Source organism: Argentina anserina, chromosome 5 (genome assembly GCF_933775445.1).
Source record: "Argentina anserina chromosome 5, drPotAnse1.1, whole genome shotgun sequence".
NCBI classification, from domain to species: Eukaryota; Viridiplantae; Streptophyta; class Magnoliopsida; order Rosales; family Rosaceae; genus Argentina; species Argentina anserina.
Genome location: NC_065876.1, coordinates 14,571,279 through 14,590,733, shown reverse-complemented (window position 1 = coordinate 14,590,733; position 19,455 = coordinate 14,571,279). Strand labels below are relative to the sequence as shown.

The 19,455-nt window shown below is 38.6% G+C and overlaps 4 protein-coding genes across 4 annotated transcripts; 3 read left to right on the top strand and 1 right to left on the bottom strand.

Annotated features, from left to right (window-relative positions):
* Window positions 1-1,232: 1,232 nt before the first annotated feature.
* On the top strand, window positions 1,233-4,680 carry LOC126795574 (alcohol acyl transferase 1 allele RGb-like). Its single transcript, XM_050522385.1, has 3 exons — window positions 1,233-1,682; window positions 3,198-4,081; window positions 4,614-4,680. Exons 1-3 carry the CDS (start codon window positions 1,233-1,235, stop codon window positions 4,678-4,680), a joined length of 1,401 nt encoding a protein of 466 aa, XP_050378342.1.
* Window positions 4,681-6,219: 1,539 nt separating this feature from the next.
* On the top strand, window positions 6,220-9,254 carry LOC126793242 (phytochrome-interacting ankyrin-repeat protein 2-like). The gene is made up of 3 exons (XM_050519705.1): window positions 6,220-6,867; window positions 8,345-8,516; window positions 8,619-9,254. Exons 1-3 carry the CDS (start codon window positions 6,733-6,735, stop codon window positions 8,831-8,833), a joined length of 522 nt encoding a protein of 173 aa, XP_050375662.1. The 5' UTR covers window positions 6,220-6,732; the 3' UTR covers window positions 8,834-9,254.
* Window positions 9,255-12,125: 2,871 nt separating this feature from the next.
* Window positions 12,126-13,405, bottom strand: LOC126793227 (F-box/kelch-repeat protein SKIP25). The gene has a single exon (XM_050519688.1). The coding sequence runs from the start codon at window positions 13,312-13,314 to the stop codon at window positions 12,178-12,180; it is 1,137 nt and encodes a 378-aa protein (XP_050375645.1). The 5' UTR covers window positions 13,315-13,405; the 3' UTR covers window positions 12,126-12,177.
* A 2,605-nt stretch (window positions 13,406-16,010) lies between these two features.
* LOC126795573 (nucleosome assembly protein 1;1-like) lies at window positions 16,011-19,134 on the top strand. Its single transcript, XM_050522384.1, is given in 8 exon segments — window positions 16,011-16,229; window positions 16,307-16,435; window positions 16,518-16,650; window positions 16,739-16,930; window positions 16,933-16,984; window positions 18,634-18,796; window positions 18,888-18,943; window positions 19,047-19,134. Coding segments are annotated over 8 exon segments (1,032 nt in total).
* Window positions 19,135-19,455: the final 321 nt, after the last annotated feature.

Here is a 19,455-nt window from a genome sequence, read left to right as displayed (position 1 = left end):
CTTCTCTGATTACTTACATGCATGAGATCAAAAGACAACTGGAAAATCTTGTGATCGAGCAACTAATATACATTGCTGAAAAAGAAGCTAGATAAAAGAAATAGCACGAATATTAACATCAAACGTACACTACAAAAAAATTGGCTAGCTAAAGATGACATAAAACATTGTCCCTCCCAAATGCGTTCAGGAAATGATTGTATTAATCTCCTAGCTAGCTAGTCAAAGATCCACGACCTCGCTAACTTTCGGGATGATACTCCAAGCAGTCTGAGGCACTCGCATATCCAATAATTAGAATCTCAGATATCACTAAATCAACATATATCTATTTACTCGATCAGGCCGGTCTAATTTCTTCTTTTTACAATTTATATATATGTGTGAACTTTAAATTGATTTTTTAATATATTTCTACTACTATAAAATTAACACCCTTAAAAAATCACCAAATTATGAACTCTCAGATTAATTATTGTTTATATATATATATCATCAAATTGTATAAAATTTTACCACAATGATCTATACATTATATTCTAAAATATATACGATAAATGTATAAATATAACCGAAAAATTACTTCAATATAACGTCATAATAATATGAGTAATATCCACCTACTTCTCTTTTCATCATCACACACACATTATCCTTGTTTTTTTATAAGAATGCACACATACATTATCTGTATATACAATAATTAATGGTGAATATTGTTGTGGTCCAGTATATATATAAATTGTTAAGAATTTAGTTGTACTTTTTTTTTGTGTGATTTTCAGAAGGTTCTGGGTCACATGTCAAGAGGGCACAAGCTCTGTGGCATAATATTACAGGGTCTCTGAATCTACTCACGTGGGCACAAATTTGAGAGGAAAACCAGACCACAAAAACCTAAAACATGTCGGCAATAGTGGATAGCAAACTGCAAGTCCAGACGAGAATTTTTTCTGTCACTGATTTGAAGCCACTCGCTCTACCAGGACAAGCAAATTATTCACACTCGAGTGCCAGAATCTCGCTTTCACAAGTCAATTCAAGTTTTTTTTGGGGAATGGACAAGTCAATTCAAGCTTGGCCAAAGTGACCTAGCCTGCTACTCTGCTAGTCATAGAATGACGTGATTCACGTAACGGCAATGAAATATATATATATATGAAATATATATATATATATAAGTAAAGCTTAGTTGTGCTGAGAGAAAGAGAGAGAGAGAGAGAGAGAGAGAGATGGTTTACTCATGCCTTCCCGCATTCCAGGTAAATCGCAGCAAGCCGCGACTTATAACACCCGCAAAACCAACACCATACGAAACAAAGCTGCTGTCGGACATCGACAACCAGCAAGGCCTCTGGTTCCATGTTCCGTTCATCATGTCTTACAAGAACAATCCTTCAAGATTGTCGAAACAAAATGACCCTGCGGAGGTGATTAGTGAGGCGTTGAGTAGAGCACTGGTGTTTTACTACCCTTTGGCTGGTAGGCTCAGGGAAGTGCATAATAAAAGGCTTGTGGTGGACTGCACCGGAGAAGGCATCTTGTTCGTCGAGGCTGATGCTAACGTCACGCTAGACGCACTCGGTGACGCAATTCTACCGCCCTGTCCATTCTTGGAGGAGTTCCTTTTTAACATCCCAGGATCTGATGGTATTCTTGGTTGTCCTTTGTTGTTAATACAGGTGAGGTGATCAAGTTAATTAAGTAAATTTACGTACTCCAATCTTTGCATCCACTATAATTTCTTTCAAACTTTTCAAAAATACTAATTAAATGGATACCATATCACATATTCGAGAAATTTTTATATGCTACCATAAGTACCATGTGATAATGTCTTGTGATCTTTCGTACTTGTTATATTTCGACACGTGGATTTATTACACCAAAATTATAATTTAACATATTTTAATTATTTGTGAAATGACCTTTATGAGTATTAATAATTTTGAACTAGGATTTCAGATTTAGGGTTTATGGTTTAGAGTTTAGAGTTTAGAGTTTCTGATTTAGGGTATTCGAATGTAGGATGTATGGTTTAGGGTTTGGAGTTTAGAGTTTAGAGTTTATGGTTTAGGGTATTCGAGTGTAGGATGTAGGGTTTTAAAAAGAAGCTCAAACTAGTCTTTGATAAAATAGCTTAAATATAATTTTTTTAATTAAATCTTGTATGTCAAATTGTGATTGAAAATATAGACTATTAGACATTACCACATGGTACTACAGTAGCACTGAAAAATTTCTCTATATATTCACAACTCCCTAGGCTCATTGTACCATTTGTACGTGTTGTATATACAGCGTAATACATAGATCGATCAGCTATGCAAAATATCAATCTAATTGAAGTTATTCGATGATTTCCAAAAATCAATCATATATAACAATCAGAAATTAATTGACATTTTACAAGAATCATCTTTAAAAGCTAAGATATGAATATTGTTTTAAGGTAATTTTGATCAACATTATAGGAAAGTCGACTATGCTCGTTCACAATTCATGGCTGAACCTTAGAATTAGTACACAACTATTAATTAGATTATTAAGTGTTCACTGATATACTAGCTGTAGCTTCTGTTAGTTTTCCCTTTTTAATAAATATTATTTCAAAAGAATCATATTTCCAGGAAAAACAACATTTTTTTCTAAATAAATTTGATTTAGATATCAAATTATGCGGAAATTTTGTAACCATCAAATAGAGCAAAGAACCCACGGAAAATTCTACGACCCTACATATATATGAGAAAAGTTTCAATCCTCTTGTAGTACCACATGACAATGCATAATGGTCATTCTTACCTGTTATATTTTAACATGTGGATTTATTACACTAAAATTATAATTTAACATATTTTTATATTTAGTGAAATGACATTTATGAGTATTGATGATAAACTAGAATTTCGGGTTTAGAATTTAGAATTTAGGATTTAGGGTGTAGAGTTTTAGGGTTTATGGTTCAAGGTATTAGAGTGCAGGGTGTAGGATTTCAAAAAAAAGAAAATCTAAAATAGTATTTGACAAAATAGCTTAAATATATTTAAAAAAAAGTTGAAATATAAGTTTTTTGATTAAATCATGTCTGTCAAATTGTAGACCGTTAGATATTGCCACGTGGTACTACGGGATGACTGAAAAATTCCTCACATATATATCTGCATAATATGTCCTTTGTTTTTGCATGTACAAAGGTGACTCGTCTATCATGTGGAGGTTTCATATTTGCACTTCGCTTAATCCACACAATGTGTGACTCACCTGGCTTGGTACAATTCCTGAAAGCAGTAGGCGAGATTGCTCTAGGCAAAGATGCACCATCTATTCCACCAGTGTGGGAACGAGAGCTCTTGAACGCCCGAGATCCTCCACAAATTTCATGTACACATCATGAATTTGATGATACCATTGACCTGTATGTGAACTCTGCTGTAACAGTCCAACGATCAATCTGTTTTGGTCCAGATGAGATTAAGGCCCTGAGGAAGCATCTTCCATCACACGTTGCTACTTGTTCATCCACATTTGAATTAATCACAGCTTGCGTATGGAAATGTCGAACAATCTCACTCGAAATGGAGCCGAACCAGATTGTTCGCCTGTCCTGTACAGTTAGTGCACTTGGTAAACGCAACAATGTGTATCTCCCTCGAGGATACTACGGCAACACATTTGCATATCCAGCTGTTGCTTCAACCGCCAAACGCTTATGTAACAGTCCATTCGGATATGCAGTGGAGTTGGTGAAGAAGTCGAAAGCTAAAATGAGTGAAGAGTACTTCAGATCTATGGCGGATTTTGCAGAGATACGAGGAAGACCTCCACTCGCAATGAAAGGCATGAGTGACTTTATAGTTTCGGATAACACTAGAACAGGTTTGGGAGAAGTTGATTTCGGTTGGGGAAAGCCAGTATATGCTGGAGTTGCCAAGTCCATCGATCTTATAAGCTTCTACGTCAAGAAAACAAACAAAGAAGAGAAATATGAGATATTGGTACCAGTGTGCTTGCCATTCTCGTCCATGGAGAGATTTCAGCAAGAAGTGGCGAAGATGATTAGTTTGGACAAAGTGGAGATGTCATAATATATTTATGTACGGACTTTTAGTTGTTTCGGGACTTTTAGTTGTTTATCACCTGGAATTTGTTTGATATCATCCATATAAGTATTATAGTGATGTAACTCGGTCATGCGAGTGTGAAAATTCTCCGGTATTTATGTACGTTGTGAAATACATAAGCAACTCGTTTCTTACCTTACGGACTACGCGAGCCAAGCCCTAACCAATTATTTGCTCCTCAATCCTCATGCATGTGAACATGGTTTTCCCCGAACAATGCATGCACAACCGAACCCTACAACTGTGACCTGTGCGGAAAACCAGACCACTAGCTAAAACCTAAATATCTCCCGGCAACATCATTGAAAACATATATACATTTACTGCAAGTCCCACCAGCGGTTGTTTCAATTCTTACTTCCAGTACCCAACAGTTGCACGCATGAAATTAACAAGATAACTAGATATTCTCCATAAAATTAACAAGAAACCAAAACTATGGATGGACTAATTCTGAAACGATAGCACCTCCTTACAACCCTTAAATAGAAAAAGTACTGTGTCATTCAACATGAGCTTAATTAGACCAAAGCTAAAAGGAAGAGAGAGGCACTGAGTGACGGAGTCTGTGATTGTTAAGATGGCCTGATCGTGCTATCTCGCATATTTGAAGGTAAATCGCTCCGAGCTGCAATTTATAAAGCCGGCAAACCCAAAACCATTGTCGGAGATTCGAATATCAACGACCAGCAAGCGAGGCTCATGCTCTTTGTTCCTTCCATCATGTCATACAAAAGAATCCTACAATATTGTAGAAACCAAACCACGACCATCTTTAGGTGATTAAGGGTTCGCGGAGTACTCAGGAAAGGGCATAAGAAGAAGCTTGTGTAGAGATCCGATCCCATTCGATGTTGCGTGCCGGTGTTAGGTTTTTTCTTCTTGGTTCTCCTTTGTTCTTGATACAGGTGAAGTGGTGAACTAATCAACTTAGTTATCCGTACGCTACTCCATCAACGTACGTACTACAGTTTTCTTTCAACTTTGAAATCATAAGTGGCATGGAAATATACAGCAGCCAGAAGGACACAAGGAATGTTAATCAATGGAGTGTTAAAATCTTAATATGACCATAATTATAATATACACATGCAATTTCTCTAAATCGAGATAGACACAATGTAGCATTGCGGCCTCTAAAATTATCAGTGAGATTTGAACTCATCACGTTAACGCCTAACGGTGTTAGTTAGGCTAGCTAATAATCATGTCATTGCTCACCAACAAAAGGGGATGCTAATGTTTAGTACACTGCATGTGTCTCCCATGACATTAACGACGTTTCTTCAGTTGGGAGGGTTTATATGAGCGATTTCACTTTCTAAGTTCTTCGATTCTCCTCGTAAAAAAATTGGGATCTTCTCAAACCCTAAAATATATAATTGCTCGCTGAAGCTCTTGTAGTCCGGTATTAATATATCAATGGACTTCAATCGTCTATTCTCACTACATTTTTCTGATAATTAAGTTTTTCCTTCAATTAATATTGACAAAATAATTTGGGTTAATATCAACAAAATAATTTATTGTACTTGCCCAATTCCCGTACTAAATTAGTTTGTCCAAAAGTACAACTAATCATCGCCTTCTTGAATTGCAGCTCAAGTTCAGCATCACTATTGTCGTAAAATGTGACTCTGAACACGGAATCGAAGCGATAAGAAGATGTTGTAATTCGAGAATAATTTTAAGACCAACCACTGGAAGCCGAGCCCCGCCCGCCGCCCTCAATTTAGCTGAAAAGATGAGAAAGAGATCCTTTTTTCTTAGCCTACATCTTAGTGCCGTCGCCACACCACCGCAACCACCACCCGGTCTGAGAGAATAACCTAGTCGATTTTGTTTTTACAAATTTAAATTCATTTGATTTGGTTCGATAATTTATATGCCAGTAGGGTTAAAGAGAAGTGACCATCATAAAAATTTGAACAGTGGGGGTGGCAAATTGAAATTGCACACAATTTTGGGGTTAAAGCGAAATAAAGTGCTTTTCTTTTTAGGAAAATTAGAGCTATAAATCAACAATCTTGACCACGCGTGTGAAGATTGGACGAACTTCCTCTCGGACACCATCTTCTTCTTCTTCTTCTTCTATTCATCTTCCCCTGTTTCTTAGGGTTTGGTTGCTATTCAAGCTTTCCATATTCCTCTCCATCGAGACCTCCGATCCATTTCCTCAATTTAATCTGAAACCCATCCCCAGAGAGATTCAACCTTTTCCTTTCTTTCATCAAAAAAAAAAAAAACAAATTGTTAAGGGTTTTGCATCCAAATAATGAATATAATCTCGTCTCCGCTGATCGTCTCCGCCGTCGTCATCTTCGAGATTGAGAATCTTCGTGTCTTCGGTCCCGGATTGAATCCCTACTGCATCGCCAATCACTCTCGCTAATTCTCTTTTCTTTTTGTTTTTCTTTCTTTCCTTCCTCAATTGTTTTCAATCCCTTTTCAATTTGCAGTGATTTCCCTACAAATCATGTAAATCTTTAAGTCTCGAGTCTCGAGTCTTGAATCTTGAATCTTGAAGTGGGTAATAGAAGAAGAGCTGGTGTTCAAAGACTGTAGTTTCTTGAATCTTTATTTTGTGGGTTTAAGTATAACAGAAACTATGCTGCAAGAGCAGGAGGGAGGGTCGCCCAGGCGGAGCTTGTCGAGGAGGCGTTCGTTCCGGTCTGGGGTGGGTATGGATGACAGGGGTTGGACTCTGCTGCATATCGGTTCTCGCAAGGGTGACCTGAAACAGGTAATATTTGAAAGCTCATTGTGTATTTATTGTTAGCTGTAGATCTTATTTGGTTGTAGAGTATCGTGAAGCAAACGCATGTCGAAATTATTGTGAAAACTCAATTGTGGTAATGTTTTGGTGGGAGAGAGGAGACAGATATTGGGATATGGCCTGAGCAATACCCTATAGAGATATCATTAAGCAAAATCATGATGAAACCACTGTGAAAACCCAAATATGGTAATGCTTTGGTGAGATGGAGGCAATGATATGGCAAGAACAACACCAAATAGGTTGGCCAAATAAGGATATTGCTGCCAGTATCGTTTGGGTACAGCCAGAAAAATAATGGTATACTTTTTAGGTTGAGGTTCTGTTACATCAAATGAATTTTTATAGGCCGTGTGATTTCGTGGCCTGAGTCAGGATTATCAATTTAATATGGAACTCAGTTAGATTTAAGTATTACTATTTCAATCTAAGGTAGTATCTTGATTTCTGACAGAGTGACAGGAGGTTTTGGTTGAAACTCATCAATCAAATTAATCTTCACTTGCAATTATTCTTGTAACTTAGCTAAGTCATTAATCATTGAAATATGTGAAGGCCATGTTAATATTAGTGGAATGTATGGCACAGTGATGATTGAAGTAGTTTGTTGCCGTACTCATCATTTATTCTTTGCAATCTATATTTCTGATGTTGGGTGATTTTCACATATATAATTCTTTTCTTTGTACACTGTTTGTTATTTTTTGCTGACTTGAATTAGAAATTTAGTTTCTCTTGTGGCTTTTTTTTTTCATGCATACTAAGTTTGATGGTTGTACTTGATCTCGTCACTGCATCATTTATTTGTCCTTTAATGATCTGAATGTTTAATTGTTATATTTGTAGACTGCACAATCTGTGACAATGCAAAATCCAAACTGTATGATGTCATGTAAGGATTCGTAGGCTTTAAACATTTACATGAACACACTTTGATCTCTTAAAGCATCTAGAAGTTGTTAAGCTTAAGTTGAGAGTTAATTTAATATTCAGAAGCTTTTTAATTATAGTCAGAATGAAAGTTCTAAAGTTTTTTTTTCTGATCTCATTGATTAATCTGATCGGCCAAAGATCAGGCCTAGGTAAACAAAAAGTAGAGACCTTGGAAGACTTTGGCACATGTATTCATGTGTTTTGGAGGATTCTTTCATATTTTTGTCCAACTTTTATGACGCTTGTATTGAACCTACCACAAACCAACTTATATTCATCTTCTTTTATGTTAGAGGTACAACCCGTTATTTTATGCTTGGCCTTTTATTTTATTTTATTTTGCTGACAAATAGCCCCTTCATTAAACTCTAAGCTTCCTTAAAAATAAGTTGGAATCCAAGCTTAGCTCCCTTGAACTTTCTGTCATCTATTTGTGGTTGCAATAATCAGTTAACATCTATTTGGTCTCTAATATTTTCAAAATTTTCTGTTCATTCAATTCTGTTGACAGGTGAGGCGACTTCTTGACGAGGGAATGGATGTGAATGTAGTCGCTTGGGGTCCCAAATCTAAAGGGATTACCCCTCTTCATCTCGCTGCTGAGGGTGGCCATGTTGAGGTTATGGATGAGTTGCTTGAGCGTGGTGCTAACATTGATGCCAGAACCAAGGGTGCTTGCGGCTGTAAGTCACTTGGCTAACCTCCCTCTCTGTTAACGTGTTTTTATTTCGATTGATAAGTTAAAATATGTCTTATGCTGATGTTTATTGTATTTGTTAAAACAGGGACTCCGCTTCACAATGCAGCCAAAGAGAGGAGGAGGGAAGCGGTCAAATTTCTAGTAGAGAATGGGGCATTCTTGCCAGATGACATGTATGATTGTAGGTTTAATCCTCCACTCCATTACTGCCCTGGTCTTGAGTGGGCTTATGAGGAGATGAAGCGTCTCCAGTTAGAAACATCATCTTCAGGGGACAGCTCTTACAGCTCTGAGAGCTAAAGGATGCTGTTTCTGTCTCCATACTGCATTGTTTGTTGATTGGTGTTCATGCATCTGCATAACGATATACCTACGGAAATAACAGGCGTCTGTATCCAACATCTCTTTTCTGTTGCTGCCATCTGGCATAAAGGATGTGATGGGTACTCTTAAAACTGTTATATGCTTCCAGTTTGGTGATTAGTTTGGTGATTGGTCATGGTACATCTGCAAAACAATATACCTATAGAAATAAGAGGCCTTTCTTTCACCATCTCTTTTCTGCTGCTGCTTCTTGCATAAAAGATGTGATGGGTACTTGTAAAAGCACTGTTATATGCTTCCAGTTGAATTGTTGTTCGTGTGTATCATTGTAATGACCAAAACTCAGTGTGATCTAAACATCTAATTTTTATGAGGATTATTTTTTATTACATCAGTATTTCTAGGAGTTGTCCATGCGTGTGTTTCATGTTGCAAGACTTGGATGTCCCAGTCCATATATTTCTCTTTTACTTTGGTCATCCCCCTAGCCATTCGGAGTTTACCAATCGTTGTTGAAACGCTTATTATAGTTGTAGCTTGGTCGGATCTTTAACGCTTAGTCCCCAGACTACTACTAAACCAAATAATCTATTGCATAATCTATCATCTTATGGCTAGTGAGATAACTTGGGACTTGTGTATATCTGATAATCTGTATATGAATGATAGGTGTCTCAGGATTGTAGGGAAAGTCCTGATTTTGGGATGGAGCCGTACATTTTGAGCTCCAAATTTTACCTCGCAATTCAAAAATTGCTCGCGCTTTCTACCAGACGGGAACTACGAACCAGAAAAATTACTTATTAGTAGTTTGTCAAAGAAAGATTGCACATCAGTAGTAGCCTAGTAGGGGCGATATGACGGACAAAAGCTAGTGCTATTTTCTGCTGAATGGATCTCACCCCTAGCAAATGAAGTAGCATATTCAGAACTTATCTTCATCACTTTAAGCAGTGATCTTGTCTGCTTGATGTCATGTGTTCACAAAAATGTAATAATTTGAACAAGGACTGATGGACGTTGTAATTTCTTAGTATTAACTTGACTAGCTCTAAAATGAAGCTTCATCGGATCCTTGCTACGGAATTCTTATTCTGGACTTGTTTCTACGTCTTGTGACAAGCGACGTGAAGCGAAGTTACTCTACTGCCCTACTGGACTCCGTTCTCCGTTCTTCCAGTATGAAAACTACTCACTGTGAGTCTGTGACAAGACGGTTACGTACTTTACTGGACTTCCTCTATAATGAAACTTGATCTCATGATTCCACAGATTTCCTCTTTCGATATTGGTTTTCTACGTCTTGTTAAGGTGGGCATAAACACCGGAATATGGCTATTTGTATATGACTGATACATGCCTCAGAACTGTTACCTCGCAATTCAAAATTCTCTGCACATTAGTTGTGGGTAACCGGGAACCTCAAATCTTCTAATCCGAAGAAAGGCTGCACATTAGTAAACCAGTAGCAGGGGCGTTAAGACGTCAGCTTTTTGTGTAGTTCTAGCAGGAATGGAAGTGAATGATATCAATCCCTTAGCGACTGAAGTTCCTACCATTTCTCCCCTACTTAAACCTTATCTACTTATCTACATCACTTGAGCATTGATCTGTGTTCATAACAATAGCCATACACTGCTTGATGTGACAATAGTTAAATAAGGATTAATGAATGTTTTAATTTTGATAGAACTAAAGTGAGATACGGACCGCTCATTGGACTAGCTTTAAAATGAACGAGTGAGAACTTGGTTTCCTACGTCAGGTGGCGTAGCACTTGGAAAAATACTTGTGTCTACAGTTATTTATGTTAGTTGACTCACGCTATAAAAATTGTCCCATTCGAATAACATTTTATTGTAGTTTTGCTACTTCATATCTCAACATGCTTAGTCTTCGATCTACCACCCACACGGATGACCTGAAGCTTAATAGATCATAGTATGCCTAGGGAGATAACTTGGGACTTGAGCATTCATATGATACATGGTTCAGGATTTTAGCTTTTCTACCATTTCGACCCAAATTAAGAGTTCCTATCACTTGAGCAGTGATCATGACAATCTACGCTGCTTGAGGGCATGTGTTCACTTGGGGTAGAATTTCAGATCATGAAAATGATTTGTTAGGCTTAACTTGAGAAGGAGCGAGAGTGTCTCACAAAGCATGAAGGAGGATTGGTATAATGATATTCAATCTTAACTCCGCATTGACAAGGTTTGTATATGAGCTAAACGCCGACTATCAATCCTAAATAGAAGCCGGCGTCCACAGGCAAACATAATGTTGTTATTGGAGGTAGGGGATGAGTTGTTCGTGATGACAAAGGCAACTTAATGCATACTTGCCACTATGTATGATCTGCCAAATATCTTAAGCTCTTGGCATTCAAAAAAGGTTTGGAGGTTTGGAGCTGCAACAAATAATGCAGGCTAGTAATGCGGAAGTGCATACTGATCGTCAACAGGAACTTACCAACATTGCATTCTGTGGATCAAACTATGATCTGATTGACGGCATTAAGGTTCTGAACTTCTGATTCAAACTATGCCTAATGTATTTCTATCTCTCACACCCCAAGACGTACCATGTAATAGCGTAGCACACCGATAAGTAGCCCTGGCATTTAATCCTACACATAATTCTGAATGGTTAAGAATCCCACGATGCATTTTGGACACTGCTTCATGATTGTAAACACACTTCTCTACTCCATAAAGAAAAAAAAACATGAAGCACTTCAGACCGGCGACTTCTCTCCCCCCTCCGACATCTACTTTCCTCCGCTTCTTCCCTTTTTATTTTTGGTTACAATGGAAGAAAACTAAAAGTTAAGAGAGGAAATTCCTATGATCCTATCTGCAAGGAAGACTGCTTCGCTAGAGGGCAGCATTTGCTCTTGTCCATACTCATGGTCATGGTCTCTGGTGACACGATAAAAAGGTGAAAACTGGAAGCATGTATATAGAATATCTCCCTCTTCCTAACTCCTAGTCCCATTTATTTCTCTGATCTGGTCACACTTTGGCTTTAATAATCAATACTCTACTCTAAAGCCACACGTTCTGACCTTCCCCAGTTGTATCCAAATCTCAACATCTTCCCCCACATGACATTATCACTAAAGAAACAGCACCCAACCACTGCACTCCTGTCTTATTTGCATCCACTTCTTCTCCCCTAATTCGACAAATTCTCACTTTCGGCTTTAATCAATTAAAGAATTGGCGCCCCCATGATATTATGAATAAAAAACCAATATCCAGAACACACTAAAGAATAAAAATTTTGCATTAGAAAATAAAATATTGGTAAAAATATCAAACCAGCTGACTCATTCTCGGCAAGATATGGACCGCCACCGCCTCCAGCCCCCGTGGCGTCTCCACATCCCATATTCTCGGCAGCGCCGCCGCCACGTCCACCACCACAATCCGGCCGCGGCACACCACACAAACTCTTCCGCCACCTGCCGCAATCTGATCCGCTCCTTTGAGACTTTCCGACTCCACAACCTTATGCCATGTGTCCCTCTCCGGAACGTACCTTCTCAAAGCTCCCTTGCCCTCTTCCACCACGTACATCACGTCCTCGTCCATCGCCGCCACGGGACCTGTCCAGCCGGCGATCATCCCCTCCGGCATGTCCTGCCACTTGTCCTTCTCTGCGTCGTAGACCACGCCGTCCTTGAGGGCGTCGCCTTTCACGTTCACCATGCAAAGCTTCCCTCTCCAGCCCACGGCGTCGATCGCGTCTCTGCTGAACCTGCCGTCTTTTAGGGAGCTCACTCTCTCCCATTCCCATCCCGACCACTCGTTCCCACTCCGGCCGGTACTACTGGTCGGACTATTGCTCTTCACGTTAGTTAGGTCCCACTTCTCGACTGAGCGAGCTACGTCCACCGAGAAGTGGGATCCGATCCCACTCGCCGCGTACACCACGCCTCTCAGCGCCCCAGCCGCGCACCAGCGGCGAGGACTGGTGAGTGGGGGCCCAAACAGCCATCGGCCGCTGTCGGGATCGAAAATGAGCGGCCTGGACAGAGCAGGGTGGAAATTATGAGTGGTGGCGGCGAGGAGGACCAGGCTGCCGGATGCGGAGACGGACTGGATGGGGAGGTTGCGGGATATGAACGCCGGGTGGCGGATAGACAGGCGGAGAGGCGGGTCCGGCGGAGTGGAGGGAAGAGCCCGCCACTTGGAGGAAACAGGGTCGAAGTGGTGGAACTCGATCGAGTTCGAAGACTTGGAAGACAAGAGAACATACAGGGACAGGAAAGGAGGGAAGTGGCGCGTGTAGGGGACGCGCCGCCACGAGCGGCAGACGGAGTACAAAGAAGCCGGGTCGACTCGAGAGAGAATTGCCTGGGCTATGTGATCGGGGAGTCCGGGCAGGAGGGGCTGCTGATTCGGAGTCGACCTTCTGCGTTTAGAAACCTCCGGTGCGGAGTTGGCCATAGAAAATTCAGATAGGATTGGATCAGATTTGGAAATCTGGGAGAGCAATAAAGGGGGGGGGGAGAAGAAAAGAGCGGAGACTTTAGGTTGGGAGCAGAAATGGTGGGGGAGAGTCGTAAAGAGAGTGGAAGGAAGAAAATAAAAGATAAAAGCTGGTGCCTTGCTGCCAAGCCATAGCTTTTTCAAGGGAGGAAGGTTTTAATAAGAGTCCGTTACGTACCAGTTGGGGTGTTTGACGTCGTCTCCTGCCCTTTGGATTTGGATTTGGGATATTGGTTGGATCGTGGCCGTACAAGTATAGTAAAAGATGAGAACCAGGGTGGGTTTGGAGAGATGGCGGGTGAGAACAGTTGCAGGCTTTTGGAGCTTTAATGGGTGGCTGCTGGAAGAAATGGAAAGGAGAGTAACGGTAGACACACACTAGGGTATAAATCAAGGTGGGTTCATTGTGATCTAAATATAAAGTTGCTTCATCTTCATAGTTGGTTTGTTTTTTTGATTAAAAATGTACTAATAGTTGTGTTCCAATGTCTTATTTGTTTTCAATTACGAGTTTTGACGATTTTCTTGAAATATATCATTACTGGGCTTTTATTTGGCAATCATGCTACTATCGAAGAAACAGTGCATGTTAATGTACAAATAAGGGTGTGTGAGTTTCATTCCGCCGAATCTTCAATCGTAAGTGGAATCACATAATGTTTAATTTTTTATGGTTGAGTCACTTCGGTGGTGTTGAGCCAATGTAGTTATAACATGTGCAAGACTAATGGGTTGGAGACATTGTTCAAGAAATTACATAGAAATCACAAAGAGAGTGAACCATCTACTGCACGAACAACTCTTGCAAAACCCTTGACGTCCCAAATTTCTCATTCAAGTCATTAAAAACTTCATGATGGAGAATTCTTGTTTCACGATTGCACTCGTATTTTACAATTATGAACCATATCAGACTGTTGCCTACAACTTTATGAAACAAATGTCTCCAATATTGTCGCCCCCTCGTCCACATCTTTAAGAAAACCAAAATGAAGAGGAAAGCTTCGTAGCTATGGAGTGGTTGCGGGGTGAGACATATGAGTGGTTCAAAAGTTATGCCCTTCTTTATATCCAAAAGGGACCTCCTCCTTTCGTATGCACATATTTATGTATGCTGGAGCGTGACCATTACTTCTTTCTTTTTCTTTCTTTTTGTGGTACACAAACACAGCATCTGTTCCTTTTTCCCTTTTTTAAAACCTTAAAGTTCTTAAAAGGTGAAAAGTAACGCGTTTACTTTCTTGTTTATTGTGTGAATAATTCATCATAATAAGAGCTAGAGCTTGTCTGGTTCTACTTGTTGTATCTGCTTGTTTCTGGAATATACTGGTTACAAGAATAAAACAGGTACTACAAAGCCATTCTAAATAGCAGAGAGTACGTCTGAGTTCTCAAGAAAACTAGATATGTGTTCTTTGGTTATCAGATGGTTTGAGGACTCTTTATAGAGAGTACGTCTGAATTCTCAAGAAATCCAGAAATGTGTTCTTTGGTTACACATTGGCACTCTATTTAGATCTTATGAGTCGTTAAATTATGTAAATTTTCAGCCAAATCAATTACCATCTGATCTTCGAGAGTTTGTTGTATCAAATGAAAGGTGTAGATCAGAAGCCTCTTATTATGTCTCAATAGATACGCGTGAAAGAAAAGAGATACATGAAAATACTATGAAGGGCCAAAAGATCAATAATTGGAGATGAAATACAATCATCTATAATATTGATGTCTCGTATTTGAAAATGAGTTTCTTCTACAATATAGAAAATCTCTTTGATGCTACTTAGGAAAAAATGACAGCAAAGAAAAACAAAGGATTAGAATGAAGGAATCCGGAATCAGGGATTGATCTTTCAATTCCACTCCCATTAAGTAAACGTACCCCGAGTACGTGTAACCAAGATCACTCATAATTCTTGTGCATATAAATATGATATTGAGATTACTCATTAATTCATGATTCTATGATAAAAACTCATTCGCGTTGAGAGAGTTATGTGTCTATTGATCTAGACTGTACGTAAAATTTGATAAAGAAAGTCTCATTTTTCAATGTCGGATGTATATTCTCAACACACCCCTGCACGTGTTGTAAATTTTCAAGCCACACATGTGGACAACAGTTTTAGATAACGTGGAGTATGTGTTCACACGTGGTAAGCTGATTTTGATATCATGATAAAATAATTTAAGGTTCACATCGAAAACCAAATAACAATGTATGGATCATAATAGTCTAAACTCGTATAAACTCACATGTTAGGTCTCATTTTCCTATATGAGATATATATATTCTCATTAAGTCAATAGAATTAAGTTACTTAGTATGATCAGAAAATTATTTCTTCTTGATAGAGGGACGGGCTAACATGCTTGCAAGGATTCGACATCATATTTTGATTATCAAAGCTATTTTAGGCCAGGTACAATTATATATTCCCGGAAAATTTAACTCTAAAGGTGCATCTGTGCATATGGGTGTGCTTTTTGGAAGATAAATAAAGTAATAACATTGATCTCCTAGAGAAAACTGGTATCCCTGTGGTTCCTACCATCCTTACCAAACTGTTTAAAAGCCCAAAATTTTCGATTTTTGCCATATATGGGTATAAAGAGCAAAATTTTCAGTTAGTGTTTGCCATTGTTTGTGAAACATGACAACAATTGAGTGCAAGAGGAAAACAGTTTCCTTCAACGTTCCCGATCCATATCCCGGCGGCGCATCAAAAAAGTTGATAACCGAGCAGGAGCAGGTCCGGGAGCTTCCTAAACCCATCCTTCCTGATTTGTTCGACGACGGGTTCGACTGGGATAGTCATAAAAAGTACCGTATTTACTACGAGTACTGGAAACCTTCCTATAAATTTTCCTTGGTAAGTTTCCTTATCATCAAGGTTGAACAAATATATCTTTTCGGTTGTGATTTATTGATTTTGGTCTCATTTTTCAGAACATTAAGGCACGCCAAATCGATTTGAAGCGCTTACAACTGAAATTTCAAAAAGAGGAAAAGATATTTAAAGAGGAGAAACAGAAATGGGTCGACGAGTACTGGAAGAATCAGTCTGGCCGCAGCCAGGTATTTCTCTTCTTTCATATCTTCCTCCTCTAGTAACAGTCTCATATCTCATATTCTCGACTTGATGATATTTATTTTGCAGGATGAGTTGAAAAAGAACTTGTTTGCAGAGAAATCTAAATGGGAAGCACAATACGAGAAGGATCACTTTGAGCCCTTCTATGAAGTGAGATGCGATATTGTTAATGGAGGAGGATATTCAAAACCGATTACAAGTACCCCTCAGAAGCCCAGTTCTATCTTTTAACTCCTTCACTGGAATTGTGATTTGTGAGTAATGATGGCTTTTGTAATGTAATGTAGAAGAGGGACTGGCTGGCTTCTGGGTTACTGCGCTCCAGGCAAATCAGGTTGCTGCTAGGAAGGTGTCAGACCGTGATGTCCCGGCTCTCTGTCATCTCAGTGATATTAGGTGTCACAGGATACCAGATCCGAGAGGATTCAAGCTTGAATTTGTCTTTCGTGATACTCCTTTCTTTAAAAATGTAGTCCTTTCTAAACTTTTGAGGTGACTAGTGATAACACCTTTGTGGTGCTGAAATCAAATGGGTAATTCCAATGTTTTAAAAAACTGAAGCCTTAGTCGAAAGAGAGTAGCATTTTCTGAAAAAAGTGTAGAGGCACACATTAAGCCGCAAAAAACGTAAAAAAACGCGCATTTGTGCGCGTTCTCAGTTTTTTTTTTTAAACGTAAAAGACCCAAAACGGTGTCGTTTTGGATGATTAAGGAAAATATCAAAATAAAGAGAACATAAGAGGAGACTCTCGGACCGCATCGCATAATTAAATCGATGATCTATTGAAGTAACCACACCGCAAAGCCTTATCGCAGAGTTGCTGAATCCAGATCGATATGTTCTTGTTCTTCTGGAGTTTTGTTTGATCGACTTGTTCTTGTTCTTCTAGAGTTTTGCTTGATCGATATGTTATTATTCTTCAGGAGTTTTGTTTGATTGATCTGTTATTGGTTTTGAAGGTATGATACAAATTGCTTTAACTTGAGCCTCTCTTATCCGAAGCCACTCCAAGCATTCTTTTATTTGCATATACTGATATGAGATTGTGTATAAAAGTAAGAGGCATGTGTAATTGTGTATATTTGGGGCCATAGTCTTTTGATATTCTAGGCTCTTGGCTTTGCCTATTATCAATGAATTTCTTTATTTCGAAAGAAAAAAAAGTACTAGCTAGGGTTCTGGAGAGCTAGTTGTTGTGAGTTGTGGCTAGTGAGCACACAATGTTGTGAGTTGTGAATAGTGAGCACACACTGTATTGCTCTGTTTGATCCTAAGTTCTCAACTAAACAAGCGTTGTTAAGCCAAAGGAGGGACAAGATAATAGTGTTATTAACTGAATAGGTATTTTTATATATTAGGTTGTTGAATCTGATTAGAGTTAGAATGTAGAATGAAATTCGCACCTAGCTAAGCTACAGGACGTATGTTACGTATTGTCGCATTGAAGTTGATTGAACTTTGCTTCATTTGTTCTATACATGTAAGCAACATGTATTTTGCATTAGTTTAATTAGGTATGGTTTAAGGTTGGATAAGCATATATTTTTGATGAGGTGTGGTAAAGTGAGGTATGTTCACAGTTCAGTAATGAGAGAGAGCATGTTCTGAAATTTACCGTGTCATGAGCCAAGTAAAATTTTCGTTCTGGAGTTGAGTGAGACGAGCATGTAGGAATGAAGGATGAGACAAGGAGGTAATTGAATTATACGATAACTAAGACTGATAGTTACAAGTTATGAGATATCATTGATTTGAATTTCCTAGTTGATGAAGATGATGATTTTGAAGCATGAAGCATATTTTAATAATTGTTCTTTATATTTGGTTGTTGAATTTTGAGACTTTAGAACTTTGATCTCAAGTTATGTTGGTAAATTTGTTGAATTGTATGGTTCTAGACTTTTACTACTTTACTTATTATATTATATGTATGCATAACAATTGTTATATTTTATAAGGTATTCTTGAAGTGATATATATACGAATAATAATTACATTTAAATAAGTTTGTTTATTATTTTTATATAGTAAGATTTACGCTTTTTACGTCTCAAATTAAAACGCTTTGAGGTACGCCTTCGCGTTTTAAAACATTGGGTAATTCTAGTTCCTCTCTTGTTGATTTTATGTCTTGTTCTCTCTCTTTTTTTTTACTGATCAAGTTTGTATGGTATTATGTAGGACGGATATTGAATGGCATGACGATCAATGCCTGACAGAAAAACTTCTTGATGTAAGCATGCACAAATCTGAGTCTGTCAGAGCTATAGAGAAGTGCCAAAGCTTCTTCAACTTCTTCGAAACAGTAACTTATAAAGGGGTTTTTACCTTTGACGAAGAAGCTGTAAGTTCTTGGTCTTGGTGTTGAATGTAGTTAATGTAATGATGAGATCAAAGGCTTCAATTAATTTTTGTTTGATGGATGTGATGTACAGGATGAACTCAAAGTCCCACTCAAAGGAGGGCCGCTACCAATGGATTATATGATTGGGTACTCTCTTTTGTTTTAAATTTTAATGCTCCATACAATTAATTATGCTGTATTCATCTATGGGTTTTGATGGAAATGACATGCTGGTGGTTGTGATCTTTAGCATTGCTATTCGAAAGCAAATCATTCCTCATGCATTGTCGTGGTACATGGCTGAACGAGAGCTGCTTGAACGAGAGTTGTATATGTGATCTGCTGTCTTTTTCTCATGGTAATTTTGTATGCTGTTAATCTTTTTTTGGGTGTTTCTTTGGTTGTGAACCGATGTTCATACACATTTTTCTTATCAACTTTCTCAATTTTGCAGCTCTTGCTGGTCGGATGCGCTTGCTTGGTCTACATGATACTGCTTCTGAGATCGAGTTTTGAGTGTTCGGTTTTGGCTCTTTTGGGGACTTCAAATGTCAAATTTCTTGCGGCCATTTCTTTGATTTGAAAAGTGCCTTTGTAAATCGGGATGAACCCTCTTTTACCAGTATATGGTCTTTTATGTTTGAATTATGCTCCTGCCT